The 27,641-nt window shown below is 43.6% G+C and overlaps 1 protein-coding gene across 2 annotated transcripts in view; it reads right to left on the reverse strand.

Moving 5' to 3' along the window:
• Window positions 1-206: 206 nt before the first annotated feature.
• The window catches only part of LOC137656817 (uncharacterized), a 50,637-nt gene continuing 23,202 nt past the window's right edge, over window positions 207-27,641 (reverse strand). For both annotated transcript variants that reach the window (XM_068391129.1, XM_068391128.1), the window contains 3 exons: window positions 18,581-18,727; window positions 9,683-9,835; window positions 207-698 (listed from right to left, as the gene is read on the reverse strand). In XM_068391129.1, coding sequence (XP_068247230.1) covers window positions 501-698; window positions 9,683-9,835; window positions 18,581-18,727 — 498 coding nt within the window. In that variant the 3' untranslated portion in view covers window positions 207-500. The remainder of the gene's footprint in view (window positions 699-9,682; window positions 9,836-18,580; window positions 18,728-27,641) is intronic.

The following is a 27,641-nucleotide window of genomic DNA, read 5'->3' on the forward strand; positions in this document are numbered from 1 at the left end:
TCTAGCATTTCCACTTTCTGTTTTGAGGTTCTGATGTTACTGTATAAGTAAATCCTGCCAAATTTGAGACCATATAATTAATCTGCAATGGAAGGACACAGACATGGTTTTGAATATTTATGAAAACCGGGCACAATAAAAGTTTCATTTGAATTTGTGCACAAAATTTATGCGTAGTACTGAATAGGCATTAATAAATTTCAATGTGCTTTAGAAAAAATATTTTGGCTATGCTACACTTTAGATAAATACTGTACTATGGTAATTCCTCATTACTAACAAGTAAAGGGAACAAAATTCTCATGAATTTAATATAAATTCCACCTATTAAAATGAAACACATTACTGTAAACAGTCCCCAAAGGAAAATATTCCTAAGTGATAGAAATACCCATAATCTACTTATTACTAAAAATATCAATAATGTGGCCTCATGGAACCTGCTAGTAATGAGAGATTACAATAAAATGTATAACAATAATATTCTATACAATATCAATTTAAAAATATAAATATCCGAGCACCATGGTAAACATCACCAGTAACATCAAAAATGAAACTAAGAAGTACGTTCGGATTGGAATCCATAAAATCTTTGCTTTCAGACGGAGGCTCGTCACATACAAAAGAAATGAGTCTATGTCTTGTTGAGGCGTCAGCTGGTATACAAATGGTCTTGCGTGCAAAGTGCTTCCGACCTGAAAATTCAAAAGTACGATAGTTAAGACTGAACCCTTGGTCCAAAAAGTTGCTGTGTTATTATTTGCCACAATATTTTACAGCATTATATTACACTTTACACATCAAAACCCCATCTTTATCATCTCACTGGAGAAATTAAAACAAAACCTAAAATCAATGCACATCACTTGCATGAAAGGATACATTAAACGTACAGGAAACAGTTCTACTTGGAGAGAAAATTAGCCTTTGTTCACTAGCAAGGTGGAGATGAAGTCTGCAAGTTTGAGAACTAAAAAAGATAATCATGATAAATCATCTCACCCGTTTGGCAATTTTTTTCTACCCTGCTACCACGATTAGGGATTTTCTATCACTGTTTAAAGTAGCCTTTCTCTAAAGAGTTTAGTTTCCAGTCTTAAAGGTTATGCCCTACATTTCTTCAGTTTCCTATGACCTGCATACGTTTGCATGGCATGATGTTGTATACTGTAATCTACATTTTACATTTTTCTGTTGTGTGTACTTCATTGTATCTAAGTGTCAAGACTACAATCAGTGGTAAACATAAAAACCTCTTGTTTTGTTGATTTGTGATTTAGTAATCTTATTTACTATTAGACTTCCCAGATACACTTCTCTCAAATGTGTCACTGAACTGTGTTTAGGTCTACTCCTCATACACAAATTATTGTTACACTCCCTTCCCAAATTTCCATTAAAAGGTCACATGGACAAGTGTTTGCATGCAACCCTTAAGAGCCGTTCATTAAAGAATTTATATTTACTATCCTCTTCTTCAATGCTACTAAAACCAGTTTTTTCAATTTCTTTCTTTATATTTAAAAAATCTGACTTATGACAGGGTTTACAGTTTATAAAAATAGTGTGGATACTATCATAAAAGGCATCATCAATCTCTTTTCTTGTCCATACATTTACATATTTTGAAATCTATTCTAGGATTTACCTACTAATAATGTGCTTCAAAAACACTTCTTATTTTGAGCAATAGTATTTCTCCCTTAATGTGGCTTCCAAATTTCCCAATACCCTAACATATTACTTAATGCAGGTTTTACAAAGTATAATATGTACTCCAGGAACAAATTTTTCATTTGCAGAGGTTCTATTTCATTTATGTAAACCTTCTCCTCGGGTTATAATTATCATTACAAAAAGAAATATTTCAGCAAACATCAATAGAACTTTAGGAAATATTTTCCAACTAACATGAAGAATTTCAATATCTTTTTCCATTGATTTATCGCTAATTTAATTTTCATTACTAAGGAATAAAACTTTTTGAGTGATAAAAGTGTTAGTTACAAAGAATTCTGGATAGTCAAATCTTTTGAAATAAAGAATATATCCAAATTCAGTATCATGGACGTCAAGTTACATAAACTGAAAGCGTCGAGAAATGCCTAGTAAGTCTACAACAGCACAGTACTTATTTTTTTCTAACACATTCTTTTTATATTACCGAGGTATGAACCACACATACACGACTTTCATGAATGCGATCTGCCGATGATTTTGACAAAATTACCGTTTCCATGACTTTGGTGGTAACAATCACCATATAAAGCCTTATTTGCAACTACCGTTAGGTGTTTACAAGTATTTGTCTTCTATGTGATATTTTGCAGAATGCTTGCTGAATACAAGCAGACTAGTTGATGGTATGCCTGCAACCATCTTCAAATATGGTCCACTATTTAATTTTTTTGCAAATCTGCACAGTACAGTCAGCCCTTAATGTTCATGGTTTTGACATCGCAAATGTTACTATTTGTAGGAAGGATAACAAATTCCTCATTATTAGCATTACTAGCTAAGCTACAGCCCAATTGTATTTTTGTAGTATTTATAATTATACAGAATAAGATTGATATACCAGAGAACTCAAAATTATATAAGAGTGAATGAACCTTGCCTGAAGACATAAAATGTAAGCAGTTAGATATATAAGAGGAAATATAGCACAGCATACATAGTCATTTTCAATATTAATCTTACCCGATGATCATGTAGCTGTCAACTCTGTTGCCCGACAGAAAAATCTAAGGTCGGGATACGCCAGCGATCGCTATACAGGTGGGGGTGTACACAACAGCGCCATCTGTCGAGTAGGTACTCAGGTACTTCTTGTCAACAAGAACTCAATTTTTCCTCTGTCGTGCCACCGGCAAGACCTACTTGGATACGCTGTTGTTTCTGGAGTTGTTTTTCACGATTTTGGTGATGTATTCGCTCTAGATTTTAGCTTTCGCTATTCAGGAACTATTATCATTAGCTTATCAAGCTTTTTGATTAGATTTGGATTAATTGTTAATGAACTTTGCTAGATTTTGGATTTCCCCCTTGGCTAATTCAAGAATTCAAGATGTCTGACCATTCTCAAGTCCCTAAGTACAGGCAGTGTAGCGTTAGGGCTTGTTCTAGGCGTCTTCCGAAGGCCTCCATAGATCCTCACACCGTTTGTTCCAATTGTAGGGGTAAATCCTGTCAATTGGAAGATCGATGTGAGGAATGCGCTGGGCTTTCGGAATTCGATTTTAACGAATTCCTAAAGAATGCACGTAGGCTAGAGAAGGATAGGATCAGGAGGAGTTCTTCTCGCTCGTTTGATTTTTCCTCTCCCCATGCCCCTCAACCTACTCCTTCCCCTGTAGTGGTGACTCCCGACCCTGCTACTAGTGCTCAACCCTCCATGGCGGACATGATGCGTGCCATTCAGGCTCTTGGTGACAGAGTGGAGTCATTAGCTAATGACCGGAATCAACTTTTGGCCGATGTCAAAGAGTTGAAAACGCAAAGTGCAGTGGGAAGTGTAGTGAGTGCAAGTGAAGTGAAAAGTGTCAGTGTCAGTGTTGCACATGAGGGTACATCTGTTCGTGCCAGTCGTCCTCCCAGTCCGGGACCTCTTGCAAGCTCCCAAGCCCAGGGGAGAAGCAATGTCGAAGGACCAAAGGGTTCGACAGGCCTTGATCAGCGTACGGATGTACCCTCAGTGGTTGCGGACGTATCTGTCAGAGATCGTCCCATCCACAAACAGACGAATGAGCCCTATCATTCCTCGTCTGTGGAAGAAGTTTCTAGGAAGAAACGTTGGACCAAGGTCTCACGACCTCTCAAGCGTAAGGTCCCTTCCGAGCGAGTCCAACGGCCCAGGTGTAGCCACTGGGTCAGTTCGGACTCGCCGCAGTCTTCCGAAGACTGCACACCTCCCAAGAGAGGTAGAGTGGTTCCGCAGCAGGCAACTACTCCGTCTATTGCCGCACCAACCACGGTAGACCCTAAGTGGTCCATGCTGCAGACGATGAGGTCTCAGCTTGCTTCCTTCATGCAGGAGTATCGTGCTGAGAAGGTTGACACTGCACCTGTTAACCTACAACCTGCCACGGTTGTGCGCTCAGCAGATACTGCAGCTGCCTGCTCCCACACTCCACCTGTGAGAGCTCCACCACCGATGCGCAGTCGACCCTGCCAGACGCATGTTCATGCTGCACCCTCCGTTGACATGCGTGAGCTACCGCATCAGCAGTGGGAAGGTGCTGTCAAGCTGCCGTGTTTTGACGCAATGCGGCATGCTCCGCAACCCACGGCAGTCCCTCCCACGCACCAGCACTCCGCTTTTGTTGTTGCCAGCTCGCAGACTGACCAGCAGCGGCATGATGTTGGATCCGCAGCTACGCATGCACCCGTGCTGCCGGACTCAGCCGTTCAGCTTTCTGCTCCACCTTTGCCACTTCCTCCTCAGCATTCGGATGATGGAGTATCTGATGACGACGAAGCTGCGCATTTGGACGATCCGCACTCCGACTTAGAAGAACCCAAGTCTACGCCTCCCTCCTTAGACTTTAGGAAAGTCCTTGCCCTGTTCAGGGAGTTGTATCTGGAACAGTTTGTGTCTGCAACCCCGCGCTCACCTCCCTCCGAGTTCGCTTTAGGCATGCAGTCAGCAGCTCCTGCCTTCACGAAACTCGTACTCGCACGCTCATCCAAGAGAGCTTTGAGGGTTATGGGAGAGTGGTTGCAGTCCAAGAAGCAACTGGGAAAGACTGCTTTCATCTTTCTGCCTACCAAGCTTGCTTCCAAATCTAGCGTCTGGTATGCCACGGGAGAGGAACCCGGCTTGGGAGTTCCTGCCTCTGCCCAAGGCGACTTCTCAAGTCTGGTTGACTCTCCCCGCAGGCTGGCTATGAGACGCTCCAAGATTTGCTGGTCCTTCTCTGACATGGACCATCTGTTGAAGGGAGTTTTTCGTGCTTTTGAGATCTTCAACTTCCTCGACTGGTGTTTGGGGGCGTTAAGCAGAAAGACTTCCCCTTCGGATAAGGACTCTGCCATGCTTATCATGTCTAGCATGGACAAAGCCATTCGGGATGGGTCTGGTGAACTTGCGGCTTCGTACGTGTCTGGAGTGCTTAAGAAGAGAGCCCATCTTTGCTCCTTGTCTGCTGGGATCACTCCATGCCAGAAGTCGGAGTTGTTGTTTGCTCCGCTTTCCAAGTGTCTCTTTCCGGAAGAGCTGATCAAGGGGATGGCTGCCTCGTTGATCCAGAAGGATACCCATGACCTGGTGGCGTCCTCCGCACGTAAGGCCAAAGCTTTACCTTCCGTGCCTAGACCTAGGATGGACACACCAGCGTCTAGGTTCATCCCGCCCTTTCGTGGCAGAACCTCCAGCAGAGGAGGTACCCGTGCCGACAGTCATCGCGGCAAATCGAAGAAGGGTTCCAAGTCCTCAAAAGGCAGAATTTGACTGCCTACCTCTCCAGACAGCAGTGGGAGCCAGGCTCAAGAACTTCTGGCAGGCTTGGGAGAACAGAGGTGCAGACGCTCAGTCTGTGAAGTTGCTAAGGGAGGGGTACAGGATTCCGTTCTGCCGCAGTCCCCCTCTAGCAACTTCTCCCATCAACCTCTCTCCCAACTACAAGGAGAAGGACAAGAGGCTAGCGTTGCAACAAGAGGTGTCTCTCTTGCTACAAAAGGGAGTGGTAGTCATAGTCCGGGACCATCAATCCCCGGGCTTCTACAACCGTCTCTTCCTGGTAGCGAAGAAGACAGGAGGTTGGAGACCGGTGCTGGACGTCAGTGCTCTCAATGCTTTTGTCACCAAGCAGACGTTCACAATGGAGACGACGAAGTCGGTCCTAGCATCGGTCAGGAAGGAAGACTGGATGGTCTCGTTGGACCTAAAAGACGCGTACTTTCATGTCCCCGTCCATCCAGACTCCCAACCTTTCCTAAGGTTTGTCTTTGGAAAGGTCGTGTACCAGTTCCAAGCCCTGTGCTTTGGCCTAAGCACGGCACCTCTTGTGTTTACCAAACTGATGAGGAATATTGCCAAATTCCTTCACTTGGCAGACATCAGAGCCTCCCTCTATTTGGACGACTGGCTTTTAAGAGCTCCGTCAAGTCGTCGCTGTCTGGAGAATCTCAGATGGACTTTGGATCTGACCAAGGAATTGGGTCTCCTGGTCAATATAGAGAAGTCCCAACTCGTCCCATCCCAAACCATTGTCTATCTAGGTATGGAGATTCAGAGTCGAGCTTTTCGGGCTTTTCCGTCGGCCCCCAGGATCAGTCAAGCCCAAGAATGCATCCAGAGCATGCTGAGAAGGAACCGATGTTCAGTCAGGCAGTGGATGAGTCTAACAGGGACACTTTCATCGCTGGCCCAGTTCATCGAGTTAGGGAGACTCCACCTCCGCCCCCTTCAGTATCATCTAGCTGCTCACTGGAGAAAGGACATGACGCTAGAAGCGGTCTCAGTTCCTACATCCGAAGAGATGAGGTCTGCACTGACGTGGTGGAAGAACAGCATTCTTCTCAAGGAAGGTCTACCATTGGCTGTTCAGACCCCCGACCACCTTCTCTTCTCGGACGCATCGGACACGGGCTGGGGTGCGACACTGGACGGACAGGAATGCTCGGGCACGTGGAATCAGGAGCAAAGAACACTTCACATCAACTGCAAGGAGCTATTGGCAGTTCATCTGGCCTTGATAAACTTCAAGTCCCTCCATCTAGGCAAGGTGGTGGAGGTGAACTCCGACAACACCACAGCCTTGGCGTACATCTCCAAGCAAGGAGGGACTCATTCGAGGAAGTTGTTCGAGATCGCAAGGGACCTCCTCACTTGGTCAAGAGATCGAAAGATTTCGCTGGTAACGAGGTTCATTCAAGGCGACATGAATGTCATGGCAGATCGCCTCAGCCGGAAGGGTCAGGTCATCCCCACAGAGTGGACCCTTCACAAGAATGTTTGCAGCAGACTATGGGCCCTGTGGGGTCAGCCCACCATAGATCTATTCGCTACCTCGATGACCAAGAGGCTCCCGATTTATTGTTCACCGATTCCGGACCCAGCAGCAGTTCACGTAGATGCCTTTCTTCTGGATTGGTCCCATCTAGACCTGTATGCGTTCCCTCCGTTCAAGATTGTCAACAAGGTACTGCAGAAGTTCGCCTCTCACGAAGGGACACGGTTGACGTTGGTTGCTCCCCTCTGGCCCGCGAGAGAATGGTTCACCGAGGTACTGCAATGGCTAGTGGACGTTCCCAGGACTCTTCCTCTAAGAGTGGAACTTCTGCGTCAGCCGCACGTAAAGAAGGTACACCCAAGCCTCCACGCTCTTCGTCTGACTGCCTTCAGACTATCGAAAGACTCTCAAGAGCTAGAGGCTTTTCGAAGGAGGCAGCCAGAGCGATTGCCAGAGCAAGGAGGACATCCACTCTCAAGGTCTACCAGTCAAAATGGGAAGTCTTCCGAAGCTGGTGCAAGGCGAATGCAGTTTCCTCAACCAGTACCTCTGTAACGCAGATAGCTGACTTCCTTTTACATCTAAGGAATGTAAGATCCCTATCAGCTCCTACGATCAAAGGTTACAGAAGCATGTTGGCAGCGGTCTTCCGCCACAGAGGCTTAGATCTTTCCACCAACAAAGATCTACAGGACCTCCTTAAGTCTTTTGAGACCTCAAAGGAGCGTCGGTTAGCCACACCAGGCTGGAACCTAGACGTGGTTTTAAGGTTCCTGATGTCAGCAAGGTTCGAACCGCTTCAATCAGCCTCTTTTAAGGATCTCACATTAAAGACTCTTTTCCTCGTTTGCCTAGCAACAGCTAAAAGAGTCAGTGAGATTCACGCCTTCAGCAGGAACATAGGTTTTACATCTGAAACGGCTACATGTTCCTTGCAGCTTGGTTTTTTAGCTAAAAACGAGCTTCCTTCTCGTCCTTGGCCCAAGTCGTTCGAGATCCCAAGCCTGTCCAACTTGGTTGGTAACGAACAAGAGAGAGTACTTTGCCCAGTAAGAGCTCTTAAGTACTATTTAAGACGTACAAAGCCATTACGAGGACAATCAGAAGCTTTATGGTGTTCTATCAAGAAACCTGCTTTACCGATGTCTAAGAACGCAGTTTCTTATTACATCAGGCTTTTGATTAGAGAGGCCCATTCTCATCTGAAGGAAGAAGACCATGCTTTGCTGAAGGTAAGGACACATGAAGTTAGAGCTGTCGCTACTTCAGTGGCCTTCAAACAGAACCGTTCTCTGCAGAGTGTTATGGATGCAACCTATTGGAGAAGCAAGTCAGTGTTCGCATCATTTTACCTCAAAGATGTCCAGTCTCTTTACGAGAACTGCTACACCCTGGGACCATTCGTAGCAGCGAGTGCAGTAGTAGGTGAGGGCTCAACCACTACATTCCCATAATCCCATAACCTTTTTTAATCTTTCTCTTGAAATGCTTTTTATTGTTGTTTTTTGGGTTGTACGGAAGGCTAAGAAGCCTTCCGCATCCTGGTTGATTTGGCGGGTGGTCAAATTCTTTCTTGAGAAGCGCCTAGATTAGAGGTTGTGATGAGGTCCTTTAGTATGGGTTGCAGCCCTTCATACTTCAGCACCTAGGAGTCGCTCAGCATCCTAAGAGATCGCTAGGCTCAGTAAGGAAGACGTACTTAAAAAGGCAGAGTAATGGTTCAAGTCGACTTCCTTACCAGGTACTTATTTATTTTATGTTTGTTATTTTGAATAACTGCTAAAATGAAATACGGGATACTTAGCTTCTAATGTTAACATGTATGCTGGTCTCCACCCACCCCCCTGGGTGTGAATCAGCTACATGATCATCGGGTAAGATTAATATTGAAAAATGTTATTTTCCTTAGTAAAATAAATTTTTTAATATACTTACCCGATGATCATGAATTTAAGGACCCTCCCTTCCTCCCCATAGAGAACCAGTGGACCGAGGAGAAAATTGAGTTCTTGTTGACAAGAAGTACCTGAGTACCTACTCGACAGATGACGCTGTTGTGTACACCCCCACCTGTATAGCGATCGCTGGCGTATCCCGACCTTAGATTTTTCTGTCGGGCAACAGAGTTGACAGCTACATGATCATCGGGTAAGTATATTCAAAAATTTATTTTACTAAGGAAAATAACATAATAACACAGGAAGGAGAATGAACTGAGACTGAGGCCGTTGATGTATATCATACAAAAGTCTATCAGGTGTTGTTCTGTATTTGGCCTTATATAACTTTAAAGGCTTCTGTGTATTTGGTGTTATATAATTTTGAATGCTATTACACGTACTTGAAAGTCTTTTATCTCAAGGCTAAGATACAAAGTTTTTTGTAGTCTATGTAAATCTAACCAATATTAAATCATTATTTGTTATAAGTCAATTTTTATTGGTTGAAATTCAGCGTCATGTCCATGAGATCCATGGAAATAATCAATTAAATTAGCATTCTGGAAAAAAAATTTAGGTTAAATTACCATTCACAGCGATGGGATGCATTAAAGGTTATGTATGTGTAAACCATAATTAACCATGTCCTAATTACTAACTAAACTTACTAGGTAAATATTAAACACATCTCATAAAATAAACTTAATCTAGATTTAATACTTTCTAGTATAAAACCTGAAAAAACTTACCTTATTAGGTACTTATAATAAGAAATAAAATTCCTACCTTATTAAGTACTTTAAAATCATTTGAAACCTTTGCAGCCATGACTAGTGGTACTATACTTGAAAACATCCAGCAGAGAAGGTTGCAAGTCATAGCTGTTAAATATATCCATGATATCTCCACAGGTTTTCCGTGTGTCACGTGGCCACTAAACTGAAAAAAAAAAAAAATAAATTAAAATGATATTTTCCTTATAAAATAAATTTTTGAATATACTTACCCGGTGAATATATAAATAGCTGACGTCTCCGACGGCCCGACAGATTCCAAAAACTCACGAGCGATCGCCATGAAGGTTGCGGGTGTGCCCACCAGCGCCGACTATCGGCCAGATACTGCATATACTTCTCAACCAAACCAGTTCTGCTCAGTCCGTAGGGTCTCTATCGGGGAGGAAGGGAGGACCTTTAATATTATATATTCACTGGGTAAGTATATTCAAAAATTTATTTTATAAGAAAAATATAATTTTTAAATATTAAACTTAGCCGGTGAATATATAAATAGCTGATTCACACCCATGGTGGTGGGTAGAGACCAATATTAAAACAATAAAGGCGTATATGCTCAAGAGTTTTTGACCAATATTCACAAAAACAAACTTAAGTATAGGTACCTGGTAAGGAAGCTGACTCTGATGATTACTTTGCCTCATTAGTCCGCTATCCTCACGAAGCCCAGCCATCCTCTCAGGATGCTGAAAGACTCCCAGGAGCTGCTATATCCAGGGCGAACACCCCTATAACAGGACCTCATCAATACCCTTAATCTGGGCGCTCTCAAGAAACAACATTTTGACCACCCGCCAAATCAAAAAGATTGCGAAAGACTTCTTAGTCTTCCGTACAACCCAAAACAAGATTAAAAATTTCAAGAGTAGATTAAAAGGATATTGGGATTAAGGGAATGTAGTAGTAGAACCCTCACCCACTACTGCACTCGCTGTTACGAATGGACCCAGTGTGTAGCAGTCCTCATAAAGAGTCTGGACGTCTTTCAAGTAAAATGAAGCGAACACCGACTTGCTCCTCCAAAAGGTCGCGTCCATAATACTTTTAAGGGATCTATTTTGCTTAAATGCCACCGAAGTCGCTATCGCTCTAACTTCGTGAGCCTAGACCTTAAGCAAACTACGATCCTTCTCACTTAAATGAGAATGTGCCTCTCGAATTAAAAGTCTAATAAAGTAAGATAACGCATTCTTAGACATGGGCAAAGAGGGCTTTTTAATGGAGCACCATAAAGCCTCTGAACAACCTCGTAGCGGTTTAGTTCTAGATAAGTAAAACTTAAGAGCTCTAACGGGGCACAGCACTCTTTCAACTTCATTACCTACGATCTCAGAAAGACTAGGTATTTCAAAAGATTTAGGCCAAGGACGAGACGGAAGTTCATTCTTGGCCAAAAAACCAAGTTGAAGAGAACATATTGCTTTATTTGTTGAAAAGCCGATGTTCTTGCTAAAAGCACTGATCTCATTGACCCTTTTAGCCGAAGCCATGCTCACCAAAAAAAGTGTCTTGAGGGTAAGATCCTTCAGGGAGGCTGAATTTAAAGGTTCAAACCTGTCTGACATTAGGAACTGTAGGACCACGTCCAAGTTCCAGGCAGGGGTTGAAATATGACGCTCCTTAGAGGTCTCGAAAGACTTAAGGAGGTCTTGGAGATCTTTGTTATTCGAAAGATCCAAACCTCTATGCCTGAAAACAGAAGCCAACATGCTTCTGTAGCCCTTAATGGTGGATGCAGAGAGGGAGCGACCGTTTCTCAGATATAGCAGAAAATCCGCAATCTGCGCTACAGAGGTACTGGAAGAGGAAATAGAGGAGGACTTGCACCAATCTCTAAATACAGTGGAACCTCTACATACGAATTTAATCCGTTCCAGAACCAACTTCGGATGCAGAAAATGTTCGGATGTCGAAACGAATTTTCCCATAAGAATACATGGTAATTCATTTAATTCGTTCCTCAGCCTAAAAACCCATAATAAATCCTTAATAAATGGCTACACATAATTATGCATAACAATAACATAACTGCATAATATGAAAGAAGCATGTAAAAAAGATAAATATAAAGAAATAATGAATAAAAATGTGTTTTATTGCCACTTTACCTTAGAGACAGGCCAACGCAGGTGTAGGATTTGCTACCCAGGAGGAGACGGACGATCGGCGAGAAGGTAGACATGGTGTTAACATGTTCTTTAAATAAATACTCTCTCTCTCTCTCTCTCTCTCTCTCTCTCTCTCTCTCTCTCTCTCTCTCTCTCTCTCTCCGTTCTTCTTCACTGTTAGTGTTAGAGACGTCTATTAATTTTTTTTTCTGAGAGAGAGAGAGAGAGAGAGAGAGAGAGAGAGAGAGAGAGAGAGAGAGAGATTAAACAAAAATGTGTTGTGTACATATGATTTTTACCAGCGTTAACGAGTTGAAAGACAGTTAAATGTAACTAAAAAAACAATATCAGCGAGAATCTGAATTCCTTTATTAACTAAAACAAATATTGATACAAACACACTCGTGTGCGTATTCGCAAACACACACACACACACGCACAAGGAGACACGATCGGTGAGGAGGTAGAGATGGTGACTGCGATAACATACCGTAACTTACACTACGGAAATTTTAATCTAACTAAGCTTATTTATTTTTTTATTTTATTTTTATATTTCATATTTTTCACATTTTTTTCTTTTGATTTTCTATTTTCATCACTTTCAGTGACGAGTTACGGTATGTTATCGCAGTCACCATCTCTACCTCCTCCCTGACCGTCTCTTTTACTGCGTAGCAAAATTCTTGCACCTGTGTGTGTGTGTTTGTGCATACGCACACGAGTGTGTTTGAATCAATATTTGTTTTAGTTAATAAAGGAATTCAGATTAGCTGTTATTACTTTCTTAATTTCATTTAATTGTTTTTCAACTCATTGACGCAGTTAAAAATCATATGTACTCTAAATACATTTTTGTTTAATCTCTCTCTCTCTCTCTCTCTCTCTCTCTCTCTCTCTCTCTCTCTCTCTCTCTCTCTCGGAAAAAAAATAATAGACGTAGACGTATCTAACACTACAACAGCGAAGAAGAACGAGAGAGAGAGAGAGAGAGAGAGAGAGAGAGAGAGAGAGAGAGAGAGAGAGAGAGAGAGAGAGAGAGATTTTATTTAAAGAACATGTTAATGCTATGTTTAGAGAGAAACAGAAAAAGAGAGAAGTCTTATTTAAAAGAGCTTGTTAACGCTATCTTGGTTTTCTTTGCTTCACTTTTTTCTTTCTTTCTATTCATCACGCTGGCCCTTCTCACAAATGATCGTTGCCAACAATCTCTTTGTCCTTTATCCCTATCAATAAAAGGCGCTCTATCTCTTCCAGGGTATTGCTACGATGTCTTGTAATAATGGTGATCCCCTTCGATGGTTATTTGCTTTAATGGCTGCCTTCAGCTTGATGATCCTCGAGATCATAGGCCTATTCCGGCCATATTGTTTAGCCATACAGTATCACTCACATGCACACTGCTCTCATATTTTTCTATAATTTCTTGCTTCAATTCTAATGAAAGAATTGCCTTCTTCCTGTACTGAAACTTAGCTTCTTAGGCACCATGATTATAGGTAAAATCACAAAGGAAATGTGAGAAAAGGAAGAAAATAAGCACTGTTAATAACAGACCAAACAGAGGACAACCACATGATACACACAAGAACAGAGAACTGAGCACTCGACACTCAATGGCGTAATGTTTACTTCGTGTGTCGAAATAAAATTCGGGTGTAGAGTCAAAAATTTGCTCGAATTTTACTTCGGATGTTGGAAAATTCGGATGTAGATACGTTCGGATGTAGAGGTTCCACTGTACCTCCCACTTCGACTGGTAGACCTTGATGGTAGAGGATCTTCTAGCCCTCGCGATCGCTCTAGCTGCCTCCTTCGAAAATCCTCGAGCTCTCGAGAGTCTTTCGATAGTCAGAAGGCAGTCAGACGAAGCGCGGGGAGGCTTTGATGAAGTCTCTTTACGTGAGGCTGTCGTAAGAGATCCATCCGCAAAGGCAGACTCCTTGGGATGTCTACCAGCCATAGAAGTACCTCTGTGAACCACTCTCTCGCGGGCCAGAGGGGAGCAACCAACGTCAACCTGGTCCCTTCGTGAGAGGGGAACTTTTGCAACACCTTGTTGAGGATCTTGAAAGGTGGAAAGGCATAAACGTCCAGGTGAGACCAGTCCAGCAGAAAGGCATCTCTGGATCTGGGACCGGAGAGCAATAAATCGGGAGCCTTTTTGTCAGTGAGGTCGCAAATAGATCGATGGTGGGTTGACCCCAAGTCATCCAAAGGCTCTTGCACACATCCTTGTGGAGCGTCCACTCCGTAGGAATCACCTGACCTCTTCGACTGAGACAGTCCGCCAAGACATTCAACTTCCCTTGGACGAACCTCGTCAAAAGCGAGATGTTTCGATCTTTTGACCAGATGAGGAAGTCCCTTGCGATGACGAAAAGAGCGTGGGAGTGAGTGCCTCCTTGCTTCGAGATGTAAGCCAAGGCCGTGGTATTGTCTGCATTCACTTCTACCACCTTGTTTCGAATCAGACTCTCGAAACTCCTCAGTGCTAAATGGACGGCTAACAGCTCCTTGCAGTTTATGTGAAGGCTCCTCTGGTCTGTGGCCCAAAGACCCGAGCATTCCAGACTGTCCAGAGTCGCCCCCCAACCCAAATCCGATGCGTCTGAAAATAACACATGTTTTGGGCTCTTGACTGCCAGAGAAAGACCTTCCCGAAGTCTTATATTGCTGTCCCACCAAGCCAGGCAAGCCTTGACTGGATCGGAGATTGGAATCGAGACCGTCTCTTAAAGTTTTCTCCTTGTTCCAATGGGAGTCTAGGTGGAACTGGAGAGGGCGTAGGTGAAGTCTCCCTAGAGCGATAAACTGTTCCAGAGACGAAAGCGTCCCTAGGAGGCTCATCCAGTCTCTCACAGAGCAACGGTTTTTCTCTAGCACGAGACGGACTTTGAGCAAAGCCTGCTCGATCCTGTTGGCAGACGGAAAAGCCCGAAAAGCTAGACTCTGTATCTCCATCCTCAAATAGAGAATCGTTTGGGAGGGAGTCAGCTGTGACTTCTCCATGTTCACCAAGAGGACCCACTCTTTCGCAAGATCCAAAGTCCACTGTAGGTCCTGCAGACAGCGATGACGGGACGACGCTCTGAGTAGCCAGTCGTCCAAATACAGGGAGGCTCTGATCCCCGATAAATGTAGGAACTTCGCTACATTTCTCATGAGCCTCGTAAAAACAAGAGGAGCAGGGCTGAGGCCGAAGCACAGTGCTCGGAATTGATACACCACATTCCTGTACACAAACCTCAGATAATGTTGAGAGTCTGGATGTATCGGAATGTGGAAGTACGCATCCTGCAAGTCGAGAGAGACCATCCAGTCGCCCTCTCTGACTGCTGCCAAAACGAATTTGGTGGTCTCCATCGTAAACTTTGTTTTTACAACAAATACGTTGAGAGCACTGACATCCAGCACTGGCCTCCAACCTCCTGTGTTCTTCGGAACCAGGAAGAGACGGTTGTAAAAACCTGGGGATTGAAGGTCCGAGACTTTTACCACTGCCCCCTTTTCTAACAACAGAGACACCTGAAGATGTAACGCCTGTCTCTTTGTCTCCTTTCGATACCTGGGAGAGAGGTCTATCGGATCTTTTACTAGAGGAGGTCTCCGTACAAAAGGAATTTTGTAACCCTCCTTCAGCAACAAAACAGACTCCCGGTCTGCACCCCTCTTCTCCCAGGCCTGCTAGAAGTTGGTCAATCTGGCACCTACTGCTGTCTGAGGACGTGGGCAGTCAGACTCTGCCACGGGAGGATTTAGATCCTCTCTTCTTGCCTCGCTTACTATCGGTACGAGAGCCTCCCTTACTGGGAGCTCTGCCACGAAAAGGCGGGATAAACCTTGTCGCTGGAGTGTCAAATTTAGGTCTGTTGACTTAAGAAGACGAAGGCACAGCCTTACGAGCAGACGTGGCCATTAAATCATGAGTGTCCTTCTGTACAAGAGACGCTGCAATATCTCTAATAAGCTGCTGCGGGAACAAGGCAGAAGACAATGGCGCAAAGAGAAGTTCTGACCTTTGACAGGGAGTGACACCTGCAGACAGAAAAGAACACAGAGTCTCTCTTTTCTTAAGAACCCCTGCTGTGAAAGTAGCAGCAAGTTCATTAGAGCCATCTCTAATTGCCTTGTCCATGCACGACATAATCTGAACAGAGACATCTCGGTCTGCTGACGAGACCTTCCTACTCAAGGCTCCCAGAGACCAATCCAAAAAATTGAAAACCTCAAAAACACGGTAAATTCCTTTGAGGAGATGATCTACATCCGAAGAGGACCAGCAAACTTTCGAGCGTCTCATGGCCAGACGACGAGGAGAGTCTACGAGGCTTGAGAAGTCTCCCTGGGCAGAGGCAGGCACCCCCAAGCCGAGAACTTCTCCCGTGTCATACCAGACGCTCGCACGAGAAGCCAATTTGAAAGGGGGAAAAGCAAAAGCGGACTTCCCCAAATTCCTCCTGGACATTAACCAGTCGCCCAACAAACGCAAAGCTCTCTTAGAAGAGCGAGAGAGCACTAACTTCGTGAACGACAGAGTCGAAGAAGCTAGGCCCAGCGTGAACTCAGATGGAGGCGAACGAGGAGCAGCAGACACAAAATGATCAGGAAACAGGTCCTTAAAGATAAGCATGATCTTCTTAAAGTCCAGGGAGGGCTGAGCAACCCTAGGCTCCTCCCCCTCCAAAAGAGTCCCCAAAGGAACATCAGCAGGAAGGGGATCAACGACTTCCTCATCCGAAGGAACTTCATCCGACAACGGCAAAGTCTCGCGATACGGAGAGGCATGCCGAGGAGGCAACGCTTGACAAGCTATATCAATATGCGACGGAGCCGCAGCAACAGCTGAGGAAACGACGTCACGTCGAGACTGCAAAGACTGAAAGTCTTGAGGCTGACAAACAACAACAGACTGTGTCGACTTACGTTCGACATCACGTCGGGACTGCACTGACTGCAGGACTTGAGTTTGAAAAACAACACCCGACTGTGGCGACTGACGTTCAACGTCACGTCGAGGCAACGGAGTCGGCCGACGAACGTCACGTTGAGACTGCGGGGATAGTTGTTGAACGTCACCATGAGTCTGCGGAAAACAAGGTTCCACGTCACGTAACTGACGTGAATGACGAGGAACACGATCAGAGTCGCGTTTAACAGCACCGATAACATTAGCGCTAACGTCATAAAGACTAGACAAATCTCGCTTAGGCGGTTGAAGACCAGAGTCACGCTTATCGGACTAGCGAACCGCAAGCAAAGGATCTTTACGAACCTGTTCATGCTCATAAACCTCCATTAAAGATGAAAGTTTCAACTGCATGTCCTGAAGGACACTCCACTTCGGGTCAACGGGAGTCGGAACTGGCCGTGACATCGGCAACGTATGTGCATGCAAATCATCGCACCGAACGAGACCCTCGGACCCAGTGTCACGTTTACGCTTAACAGGCGAACAGCCATCCGATGACTGAATACGGTCAGAGCTGCATTGAAGGTTCATGAGTGCCAATAGGGGGTTCAGAAACTACCACTACAGGAGAAGGATTAGGTCCAGGGGCATGGGAAGAGGAAAAATCTAAAGATCTAGAAGAGCTTCTCCTCACCCTATCTCTTTCGAGTTTCCGAGTATATTTTTCATACTCCAACCACTCGAACTGCGATAAAACCACACACTCCTCACACCGATCTCCTAATTGGCAGGATTTACCCCGGCTATGAGCACAAACAGTATGAGGGTCGATAGAAGCTTTCGGAAGACGTTTGTTACAATCTTTCGCATATTTGCGATATACAGAAGGGTCAGCCATTATGAAAATCCAGAGAAAATCCAAAGGAAAGCCAAGTTCATCAACAAAAAACAAAAAAAGGGTTTCAAGAGTTTTATTGAAGGAACAAACCAACACAGCGAAAGCCAATAAAACCAAAACTAAGTACTTCACCAATTCGGTAGAAAACTCGAGGTCTACAGCAAGCGGAACCAATGTTGTCGGTGACACCGACAGAGAAGAACTGGTTTGGTTGAGAAGTATATGCAGTATCTGGCCGATAGTCGGCGCTGTGAGCACATCCGCAACCTTCATGGCGATCGCTCGCGAGTTTTTGGAATCTGTCGGGCCGTCGGAGACGTCAGCTATTTATATATTCACCGGCTAAGTTTAATATTTAAAATAAGTATTTTACAATTCGAGAAAACTATCCATATCATTCTAATGACTTTATGATACAATAGTACAGTATGAAGTAGTCATAAGAGACTATAATCATATCTCTAAACAGCTTAATTTGTTCTTAATGGGGAAAACTAAAGCAGAAACCAACAAAGGTAAAGAAACTTAACAGCATGGTGGAAAGAGATCAACGACAATGGATGGAAAGTGAACAGCAGAAAGAAATGAAGCTTTGTATACCATTCCCTGCTGGGGGAGGCCACTTTAAGTGAAAATGGATGGTAAAAATATAATTATAGTCCCAGTATTAGATATTCAAATAGTGTTTTAGCTTTACCTTTCTCTAATACATTTTTACCGGCTTACATTTCCCATTGTTTAATATTTTCATTATAATTTTTCATAAATAAATAATTTTTTTTTTTTTTTCAAAGTTGCAGGCATGAAAATGTAAACATAAGATCTTATATAGTTTTAATATTTAGTAATTATAAAAGTACTGTTTGAACACAATGAAGAAAAAGGACTACACATTTTTTATACAGGTATTGTCTCAGTGTATAATACATGAATGATTCAAACAGCAACAAATAGACATCTATACTTTACCAGAGCAATATGATAGCTTTTAACCGTAATGATCAGATCAGCCAAACCAGTAATAGCCCTGAACATTGTCACGCACAGCATCAAACCGACTATCAGTCCTAGTTCACGATTTAAGTGCTGGACAAACCTCGTACTCTCATCAATTTGCTGTAATATTAATATTATATCATTAAAAAGTCCTGAATTTTGTTAATAAATTAAGAATGTATTTTTATATTAATCTTGCCAAAATGGACCTTAAAACTCAAATTATTATTAACATCATAAGTTTGAATTTTCAATTAGTATAATCTAGCTGAGAATTTCAGCACTTTCTTTTCCCTGGGAAGCATGTACAAGTACATGATGATATAGAATATATTTCCTACTTCTGCATGGCATGAAATATGTTCATACTACACAGCAATCACTGAATAATTGTAGTTAATGGCAGATAAATACCATGATCTGGAATTTTGTTGGATCTGTATGATCTATTTATACTGAATGTGTTTTACAGCATTAGTAGAACACTAATCATACCAAAATTTCACTTCAATTGCCTGATATTTTACCATTAATAAAAATCAATTAGTAATACAGTAGGTAGTAGTAGGTTGGCCAGGGCCCCAGCCACCTGTTGAGATACTACCGCTAGAGAGTTATTGGCTCCTTTGACTGGCCAGACAGTATTATATTTGATCCCTCTCTCTGGTTACAACTCAGTTTTCCTTCTCCCACACATACCCCTAATAGTCTGGCCTATTCTTTCTACATTTACCTCTTTCCTCATACACCTAACAACACTGAGATTACCAAACAATTCTTCTTTGTTCAAGGGGTTAGAGTACTATTGCACCATAGTTGTTCAGTGGCAACTTTCCTCTTGGTAAGGGTAGAAGAGACTCTGTAGCTATGGTAAGCAGCTCTTCTAGGAGAAGGACACTCCAAAATCAAACCTTTGTTCTTACTGAATGGTGCACTAAAACCACTAGGTACCAACTGATGAGTTAGGCCTGAAAAATTACCCTTAATCAAAGACTTGTTGACCTTCTGAACTTATAAAGCTTTGTCATTAACTTCTTTGGTAGAGTTCTCTTACTTGAGGGTACACTCAAGCACACTATTCTATCTTATTTCTCTTCCTCTTATTATTTTGAATTTTATATAGAAATCTGATTTTGACAGTTGAATCACCATTTTCATAGCCAAGGAATGCAATGGTATCAAAATAAATCAGCTAAATTCAACAAAAACCTATTTAACAGAAGTATTCTGTTTTATTGAATGTTATTTTAAACAATGAACCTATTTGATTGAAATACTCTATTTTATTGAATGTTTTACATGTGATCAAACATGAACGTTCCACCAAGTTATTGTCAATTAGGAACAAATATGCTCCTTGTGAGAAAAGTCGGTTTAGATTTTAGGCAACCAAAGAAGTCTTTACATATCTTCACTATCTTTGTCATCAATTTCACACTTGTTCTGTGTGCCCTAATAATTTTAACACTCCCTGCCGTACTGGCAAAGACTAGCGCAGGATAAGTTTTTTTCTTCAGCAAGAACACTTGGCAGAAGAACAGCCAGTTTCATGTTGACATCGTACGATTTCTGTGAGAGGCATCTGCCATAGTTGGTTTCAGATGGCCATCAGACTCTTTGTGGTAGCCATTCTGCAGGGGATCCAACTAAGTATCCTAAAAAGCAATGCTAGTTTATCCCCAAACTCTGGCTTAGATATGGACTCTCAGCAGATGTTATCTCAGAACTCCAAGGGTAGAAGCATCTGCAAAGAACTGATTACATCTCTTATCTGCCTTCATGTAGACTTGCAGCCAGGTTACTTTGCCAATAAGAGAGAATCTGCAAGTACTGTCAGTGCCAGTAAACACATGGAAAGCTGGCAAAGCCTTTGCTCTTTCTATCCCTATGGCTCTCAATGTTGGCTCTATCCTCATAACCCCAGAGGCCATAGAAATGGATGTGTTCTTCAGCACGAGGTCATAGTTTGCTATGACTAACACTAAGACATCTGTGTCTGAGGAGAAGAAAACCAACTGTGTACCCGATAGGTTTTACTGTAATGCTAGGCCAGCCTGGTTGATCAAGTGTGTCAGCTTCTTCATGATTGTTGTCCTGGATTAGCAAGTCTTTGTTGCTCCGGGTGTGCCTTAAAGAAGAGGTGATGACCACTTTGTATGATTGTTCTACTCTAGTCTTTGCAGCAAGATAGTTATTTGGTCAGGTTAGCCTTCATCTTGTTGTGTGAAAGGAAATTGCTCACTGGGATGTGTTTTATGTTTGTATCATCACTGACTTGATACTGGATTAGTGCTCTTCCTTGTTTTCATTTTATTCATGGTACCACTCTTCTGAGAATCATCCCAGTATGTGTCAAACACAATGATGATTTCATCTTAATTTTGTGTGAGGGACATCAACCTGTCGTTGAAGCATTCACCGTGATCTTGGCCATCTTTTGAGGAAGAAACATTGTCCAGTGGAAATGTACAGGGCCATGTAAATGGTGTTGAAGAGCCAGATGATAATGAATCTGAGCAATCCATTTCAGTGTTAATGTAAGTTATAGACTGACAGTTACTTTGTTTGATTTTAATGGTTTAAAGATCCTCCGGATTTGTTTGCAGTTACTGAAATGCAGGAATGCTAGAGTACTGCAGCAGAAGGGTCTAAAGTAATTAAAGTATTGAGGATTTCAAATCTGGAAGGCATGCTGTGAACCACCATAACTTGCTGAATGGTGCACTAAAACCACTAGGTACCAACTGATGAGTTAGGCCTGAAAAATTACCTTTAATCGAAGACTTGTTGGTCTTTTGAACTTATAAAGCTTTAAAGTCATTAACTTCTTTGGTAGAAGCTAAGAAAACCAAAAATGTTTTTATCAAAAGTAATTTTTCTGCCGTTTCAAACCATAGCATAACTCATCAGTTGGTAGATAGTGGTTTTAATGCACCATTTCAATAAGGGTAATGATGATATACGGCACTTCCTAGATTTTAAATCCTCTCGTAGAGCCTAAATTCTTTATTTTCTTTACAATTTTATTCTAAAACACTAGCATTCCCACATTTTAGTTGCAACTTTAGACAACTAGATTGCAAAGCAGAGCACCAAAAGGGAGATGACTAAACTGCAAAGTAGAACACCGAAAAGGAAATGGTGGTCTACCTCATTTATACCTCCTCTTAATGAGAAAAGCTCCCCTTAACAGCCTCTTATTCCTTTCTGGGTGGCTTGGCAATTTGTATGATTCCCTTAGCCCAAAATGTTTTGCTTTTGAACTAATCTGTTTAAAATTCGCTAGTACCATTCAGTTGTATCGTGCTTCAATGATTGTGTGTGCCGTTAGCTTGCAAGCTCGGCCACCAATTCATCGCAGGTTTTTCTTTCTTACAAAATAAATGTAAGGATTATTACCACAGTTGCCGAAATAAGTCTCTTTAAACAAATACACATCAGTTCCCATGCAAGGTTAAACAATTAACCATAGTTTAATAAGGTTTTAAACAGTTGATTATAAAGTAAAACAAAATGAAGATATAGAGGAAGAACCAGGATACTTATTTAGTGTTGATATACCATAAAAAAGGCTCTATAGTCACTCAAACATAAAGAGCACACTTGTATCTGGTAAGAAAAGTGTGTGTTTTTTACCCTGTCCTTCTTTTGCTAACTGAGAGAGAATAGACTTTGATGCACGAATATACTTTACATGTAGTTTCCAGACATACCTGCAATTAATATATTTTACTTTACAGTACAGTACATGATTACATTTTGTGCTTTTCTATACCAAATTAGGTAATCATGTTATTTTGATTATAAAATAAATTTTTGAATATACTTACCCAGTGAATATATAGCTGCAACTCTGTTGCTCGACAGACAACTCTACGGAAAAACTCGCCAGCGATCGCTACACAGGTTGCGGGTGTGCCCAACAGCGCCATCTGTCGACCAGATTCCCAGCTCTCATGTAAACAAAGACTCAATTTTCTCCTCGTCCCACTGCGTCTCTATTGGGGAGGAAGGGAGGGTCATTTAATTTATATTCACCGGGTAAGTATATTCAAAAATTTATTTTATAATCAAAATAACATTTTTCAATATTTAACTTAGCCGGTGAATATATAGCTGATTCACACCCAGGATGGTGGGTAGAGACCAGTAATATATGTTTACACTTTTATGAGCTAAGAGTTTTTTATTTCATTTTAGAAGTTATCAAAATAACAAAAACAAAATAAATAGGTACCTGGTAAGGAAGTCGACTTGAACAATTACTCTGCCTTTTAAGTACGTCTTCCTTACGGAGCCTCGCGATCCTCTTAGGATGCTGATCGACCCCTAGGATCTGAAGTATCAAGGGTTGCAACCCATACAACAGGACCTCATCAAACCCCTAATCTAGGCGCTCTCAAGAAATGACTTTGACCACCCGCCAAATCAACCAGGATGCGAAAGGCTTCTTAGCCTTCCGGACAACCCAAAAAACAACAATAAAAACATTTCAAGAGAAAGATTAAAAGGGTATGGAATTAGGGAATTGTAGTGGTTGAGCCCTCACTCACTACTGCACTCGCTGCTACGAATGGTCCCAGTGTGTAGCAGTCCTCGTAAAGAGACTGGACATCCTTTAGATAAAAAGACGCAAACACTGACTTGCTTCTCCAATAGGTTGTGTCCATTATACTTCGCAGAGATCTATTTTGCTTAAAGGCCACGGAAGTTGCGACAGCTCTAACTTCGTGTGTCCTCACCTTAAGCAATGCTTGGTCTTCCTCACTCAGATGTGAATGAGCTTCTCGTATTAACAGTCTGATAAAGTAGGATAAAGCATTCTTTGACATAGGCAAAGATGGTTTCTTAACTGAACACCATAAAGCTTCAGATTGGCCTCGTAAAGGTTTAGTTCGCTTTAAATAGAACTTAAGAGCTCTCACAGGGCATAAGACTCTTTCTAGTTCATTGCCTACAATCTTTGATAGGCTGGGAATATCGAACGATTTAGGCCAAGGTCGAGAAGGCAGCTCATTTTTGGCTAGAAAACCAAGTTGTAGCGAACATGTAGCTTTTTCTGACGAAAATCCGATGTTCTTGCTGAAGGCATGAATCTCACTGACTCTTTTAGCTGTGGCTAAGCATACCAGGAAAAGTGTCTTTAAAGTGAGATCTTTCAGGGAGGCTGATTGTAGCGGCTCAAACCTGTCTGACATGAGGAATCTTAGTACCACGTCTAAATTCCAACCAGGTGTAACCAAACGACGCTCCTTAGTGGTCTCAAAAGACTTAAGGAGGTCCTGAAGATCTTTATTGTTGGAAAGATCTAAGCCTCTATGCCGGAAGACCGATGCCAACATGCTTCTGTAGCCCTTGATAGTGGGAGCTGAAAGGGATCGTCCTTTTCTCAGGTATAAGAGAAAGTCAGCTATTTGAGCTACAGAGGTACTGGTCGAGGATACGGATACTGACTTGCACCAGTCTCGGAAGACTTCCCACTTCGATTGGTAGACTCTAAGGGTGGATGCTCTCCTTGCTCTAGCAATCGCACTGGCTGCCTCCTTCGAAAAGCCTCTAGCTCTCGAGAGTCTTTCGATAGTCTGAAGGCAGTCAGACGAAGAGCGAGGAGGCTTTGGAGTACCTTCTTTACGTGTGGCTGACGTAGAAGGTCCACCCTTAGAGGAAGACTTCTGGGAACGTCTACTAGCCATCGAAGTACCTCGGTGAACCATTCTCTCGCGGGCCAGAGGGGAGCAACTAGCGTCAACCTTGTCCCTTCGTGAGAGGCGAACTTCTGCAGTACCTTGTTGACAATCTTGAACGGTGGGAATGCGTAGAGATCTAGATGTGACCAATCTAGGAGAAAGGCATCTATATGTATTGCTGCTGGGTCTGGGATTGGTGAGCAATATATTGGGAGCCTCTTGGTCAGCGAGGTTGCAAAGAGATCTATGGTTGGTTGGCCCCAAGTGGCCCAAAGTCTCTTGCATACATCCTTGTGGAGGGTCCATTCTGTTGGAATTACTTGCCCTTTCCGACCGAGACAATCTGCCATGACATTCAAGTTGCCTTGGATGAACCTCGTTACTAGTGTTATGTCTTGACCTTTTGACCAGATGAGCAGGTCCCTTGCGATCTCGTACAACGTCAGTGAGTGGGTCCCTCCTTGCTTGGAGATGTACACCAAGGCAGTGGTGTTGTCCGAGTTCACTTCCACCACTTTGCCTCGAAGGAGAGACCTGAAGCTTTTCAAGGCCAGATGTACTGCCAGCAGCTCCTTGCAGTTGATATGCATGATCCTTTGACTCGAGTTCCACAGTCCTGAACATTCCCGACCGTCTAATGTCGCGCCCCAGCCCACGTCCGATGCGTCCGAGAAGAGAACGTGGTTGGGAATCTGAACAGCCAGGGGAAGACCCTCTCTTAGGTTGATACTGTCCTTCCACCAAGTCAGACAAGACTTCATCTTTTCGGAAATGGGGATCGAGACCGCTTCTAGCGTCTTGTCCTTTTTCCAGTGAAAAGCTAGATGGTATTGAAGAGGACGGAGGTGTAGTCTTCCTAATGACACAAATTGTTCCAGGGATGATAGCGTCCCTACCAGACTCATCCACCGCCTGACTGAGCAGTGTTCCTTCTTCAGCATGTTCTGGATGCATAACTGGGCTTGGCTTATTCTGGGGGCCGACGGAAAAGCCCGAAAAGCTAGACTGTGAATCTCCATCCCTAAATACACAATAGTTTGGGATGGGACCAGTTGCGACTTTTCCATATTGACAAGGAGACCCAATTCCTTGGTCAGATCTAGAGTCCACTTTAGATCCTTCAGACAGCGACGACTGGAAGAGGCTCTGAGAAGCCAGTCGTCCAAATAAAGGGAGGCTCGGATGTCCGATAAATGGAGGAATTTGGCTACATTCCTCATCAGCCTCGTAAACACAAGAGGAGCTGTGCTTAGGCCAAAGCACAGGGCCCGAAACTGGTAGACCACCTTTTCGAAAACGAATCTCAGAAAAGGTTGGGAGTCCGGGTGGATGGGGACGTGGAAGTAGGCGTCCCTTAGGTCTAACGAGACCATCCAGTCTTCCCTTCTGACCGCTGCTAAGACTGACTTTGTGGTCTCCATGGAGAACGTCTGCTTTGTGACAAAGACATTCAGAGCACTGACGTCTAGCACCGGCCTCCACCCTCCTGTCTTCTTTGAAACCAAGAAGAGGCGGTTGTAGAATCCCGGAGATTGAAGGTCCGAGACTTTGACCACCGCTCCCTTCTCTAGCAAAAGAGACACTTCCCGTTTCTTGTCTTCCTCTCTGTACCTGGGAGAGAGATCGATGGGAGACGTTGCTAGAGGGGGTTTCCGTACAAAAGGGATCTTGTACCCCTCTCTGAGCAACTTCACAGATTGTGCATCTGCGCCTCTCTTCTCCCAGGTCTGCCAGAAGTTCTTGAGTCTGGCTCCCACTGCTGTCTGAAGATGCGGGCAGTCAGAGTCTGCCCTTATAGGACTTGGATCCTCTCTTCTTCCCTCAATTCCCTTCGGCACGAGCACCTCCTCTGCTGGAGGCTGTGCCACGAAAGGGCGGAATAAATCGAGATGCTGGAGTGTCCATCCTTGGTCTAGCTGACAAGGTAGGCAAAGGGGGAGCTTTGCGAGCTGAGGACGCAACAAGATCGTGAGTGTCCTTCTGCACTAACGAAGCGGCTATTTCCTTAATCAGGACTTCTGGAAAAAGGCACTTGGAAAGAGGAGCAAAGAGAAGCTCAGATCTCTGGCACGGTGTAACTCCAGCAGAAAGGAATGAGCAGAGATTTTCTCGCTTTTTTAGGACTCCGGACACAAATGATGCAGCAAGCTCATTAGACCCATCACGTACGGCCTTGTCCATGCAGGACATAATGAGCAAGGAAGTCTCTTTATCTGTCGAAGAGATCTTCCTGCTTAGGGCTCCTAGACACCAGTCTAAGAAGTTAAAAACTTCAAAGGCCCCAAAGATTCCTTTCAAAAGGTGGTCCAGGTCCGATGATGACCAACATATCTTTGAGCGTCTCATGGCAAGGCGGCGGGGAGAGTATACAAGACTTGAGAAGTCGCCCTGGGCAGAGGCAGGAACTCCCAAGCCGAGAACTCCCGTGGCATACCAGACGCTCGATCTAGAAGAGAGTCTAGCAGGGGGAAAAGCAAAGGCTGTCTTCCCTAAACTCTTCTTGGACTGCAACCAGTCTCCTATCACCCGCAAAGCTTTCTTGGACGAGCGTGCGAGGACGAGTCTAGTAAAGGCAGGAGTGGTAGACGGCATGCCTAAAACAAACTCTGAAGGCGGAGAACGAGGAGCCACAGAAACAAACTGGTCAGGAAACAGCTCTTTGAAAATGGCCAAAACTTTTCTAAAGTCCAAAGAGGGTTGAGTAGACTTAGGCTCGTCCAATTCTGATTGTGGTTCATCTATATGTGCAGCAACATCATCATCAGAAAGTTCCTCATCCGACAACTGATGAGGAAACGGCAACGGAGTGGGTAACGGCTGGTTCGCTGAGTCCGGTCGCACTGGTGCATGCGTGACTGAGCCGGACACAATGTCATGGAACTGCTGCCCAGTCTGTGAGCTGGCAACAACCATGGTAGCGCAGGGACGCACAGCGTCTACCCCAGACTGTCTAGACTGATGGGGTTGCGCAGTGGAAACCACACTGGGTTGCGGAGGTTGACGCACCGCGTCAAAACAAGGCAACTCTGACGGTTGTTGAACATCCAGAACGTCAACGGCAACCTCCGTGCGTCGCTTAACGTCAACATGCGGCTGGCAGATCACACTGGAACGCATGGGTGGAGGAACTCTCTCAACTGGTGTGCGTGAGAAGGTTACCTCAGCGTCCACAGGACGCACAACCGATCGCGTGGAGGGTTGTAGGCTAGGTACTGCACTAGCTGGTACGGCAGCAACCTTCTCCGCACGAAAGTCCTGCATCAGAGACGTAAGTTTAGACTGCATGTCTTGCAGTAGAGACCACTTAGGGTCTACGGGAGCAGGTGCGGCGACAGACGGTGTTACTG

Source organism: Palaemon carinicauda, chromosome 17, assembly GCF_036898095.1.
Source record: "Palaemon carinicauda isolate YSFRI2023 chromosome 17, ASM3689809v2, whole genome shotgun sequence".
Lineage (NCBI taxonomy): Eukaryota > Metazoa > Arthropoda > Malacostraca > Decapoda > Palaemonidae > Palaemon > Palaemon carinicauda.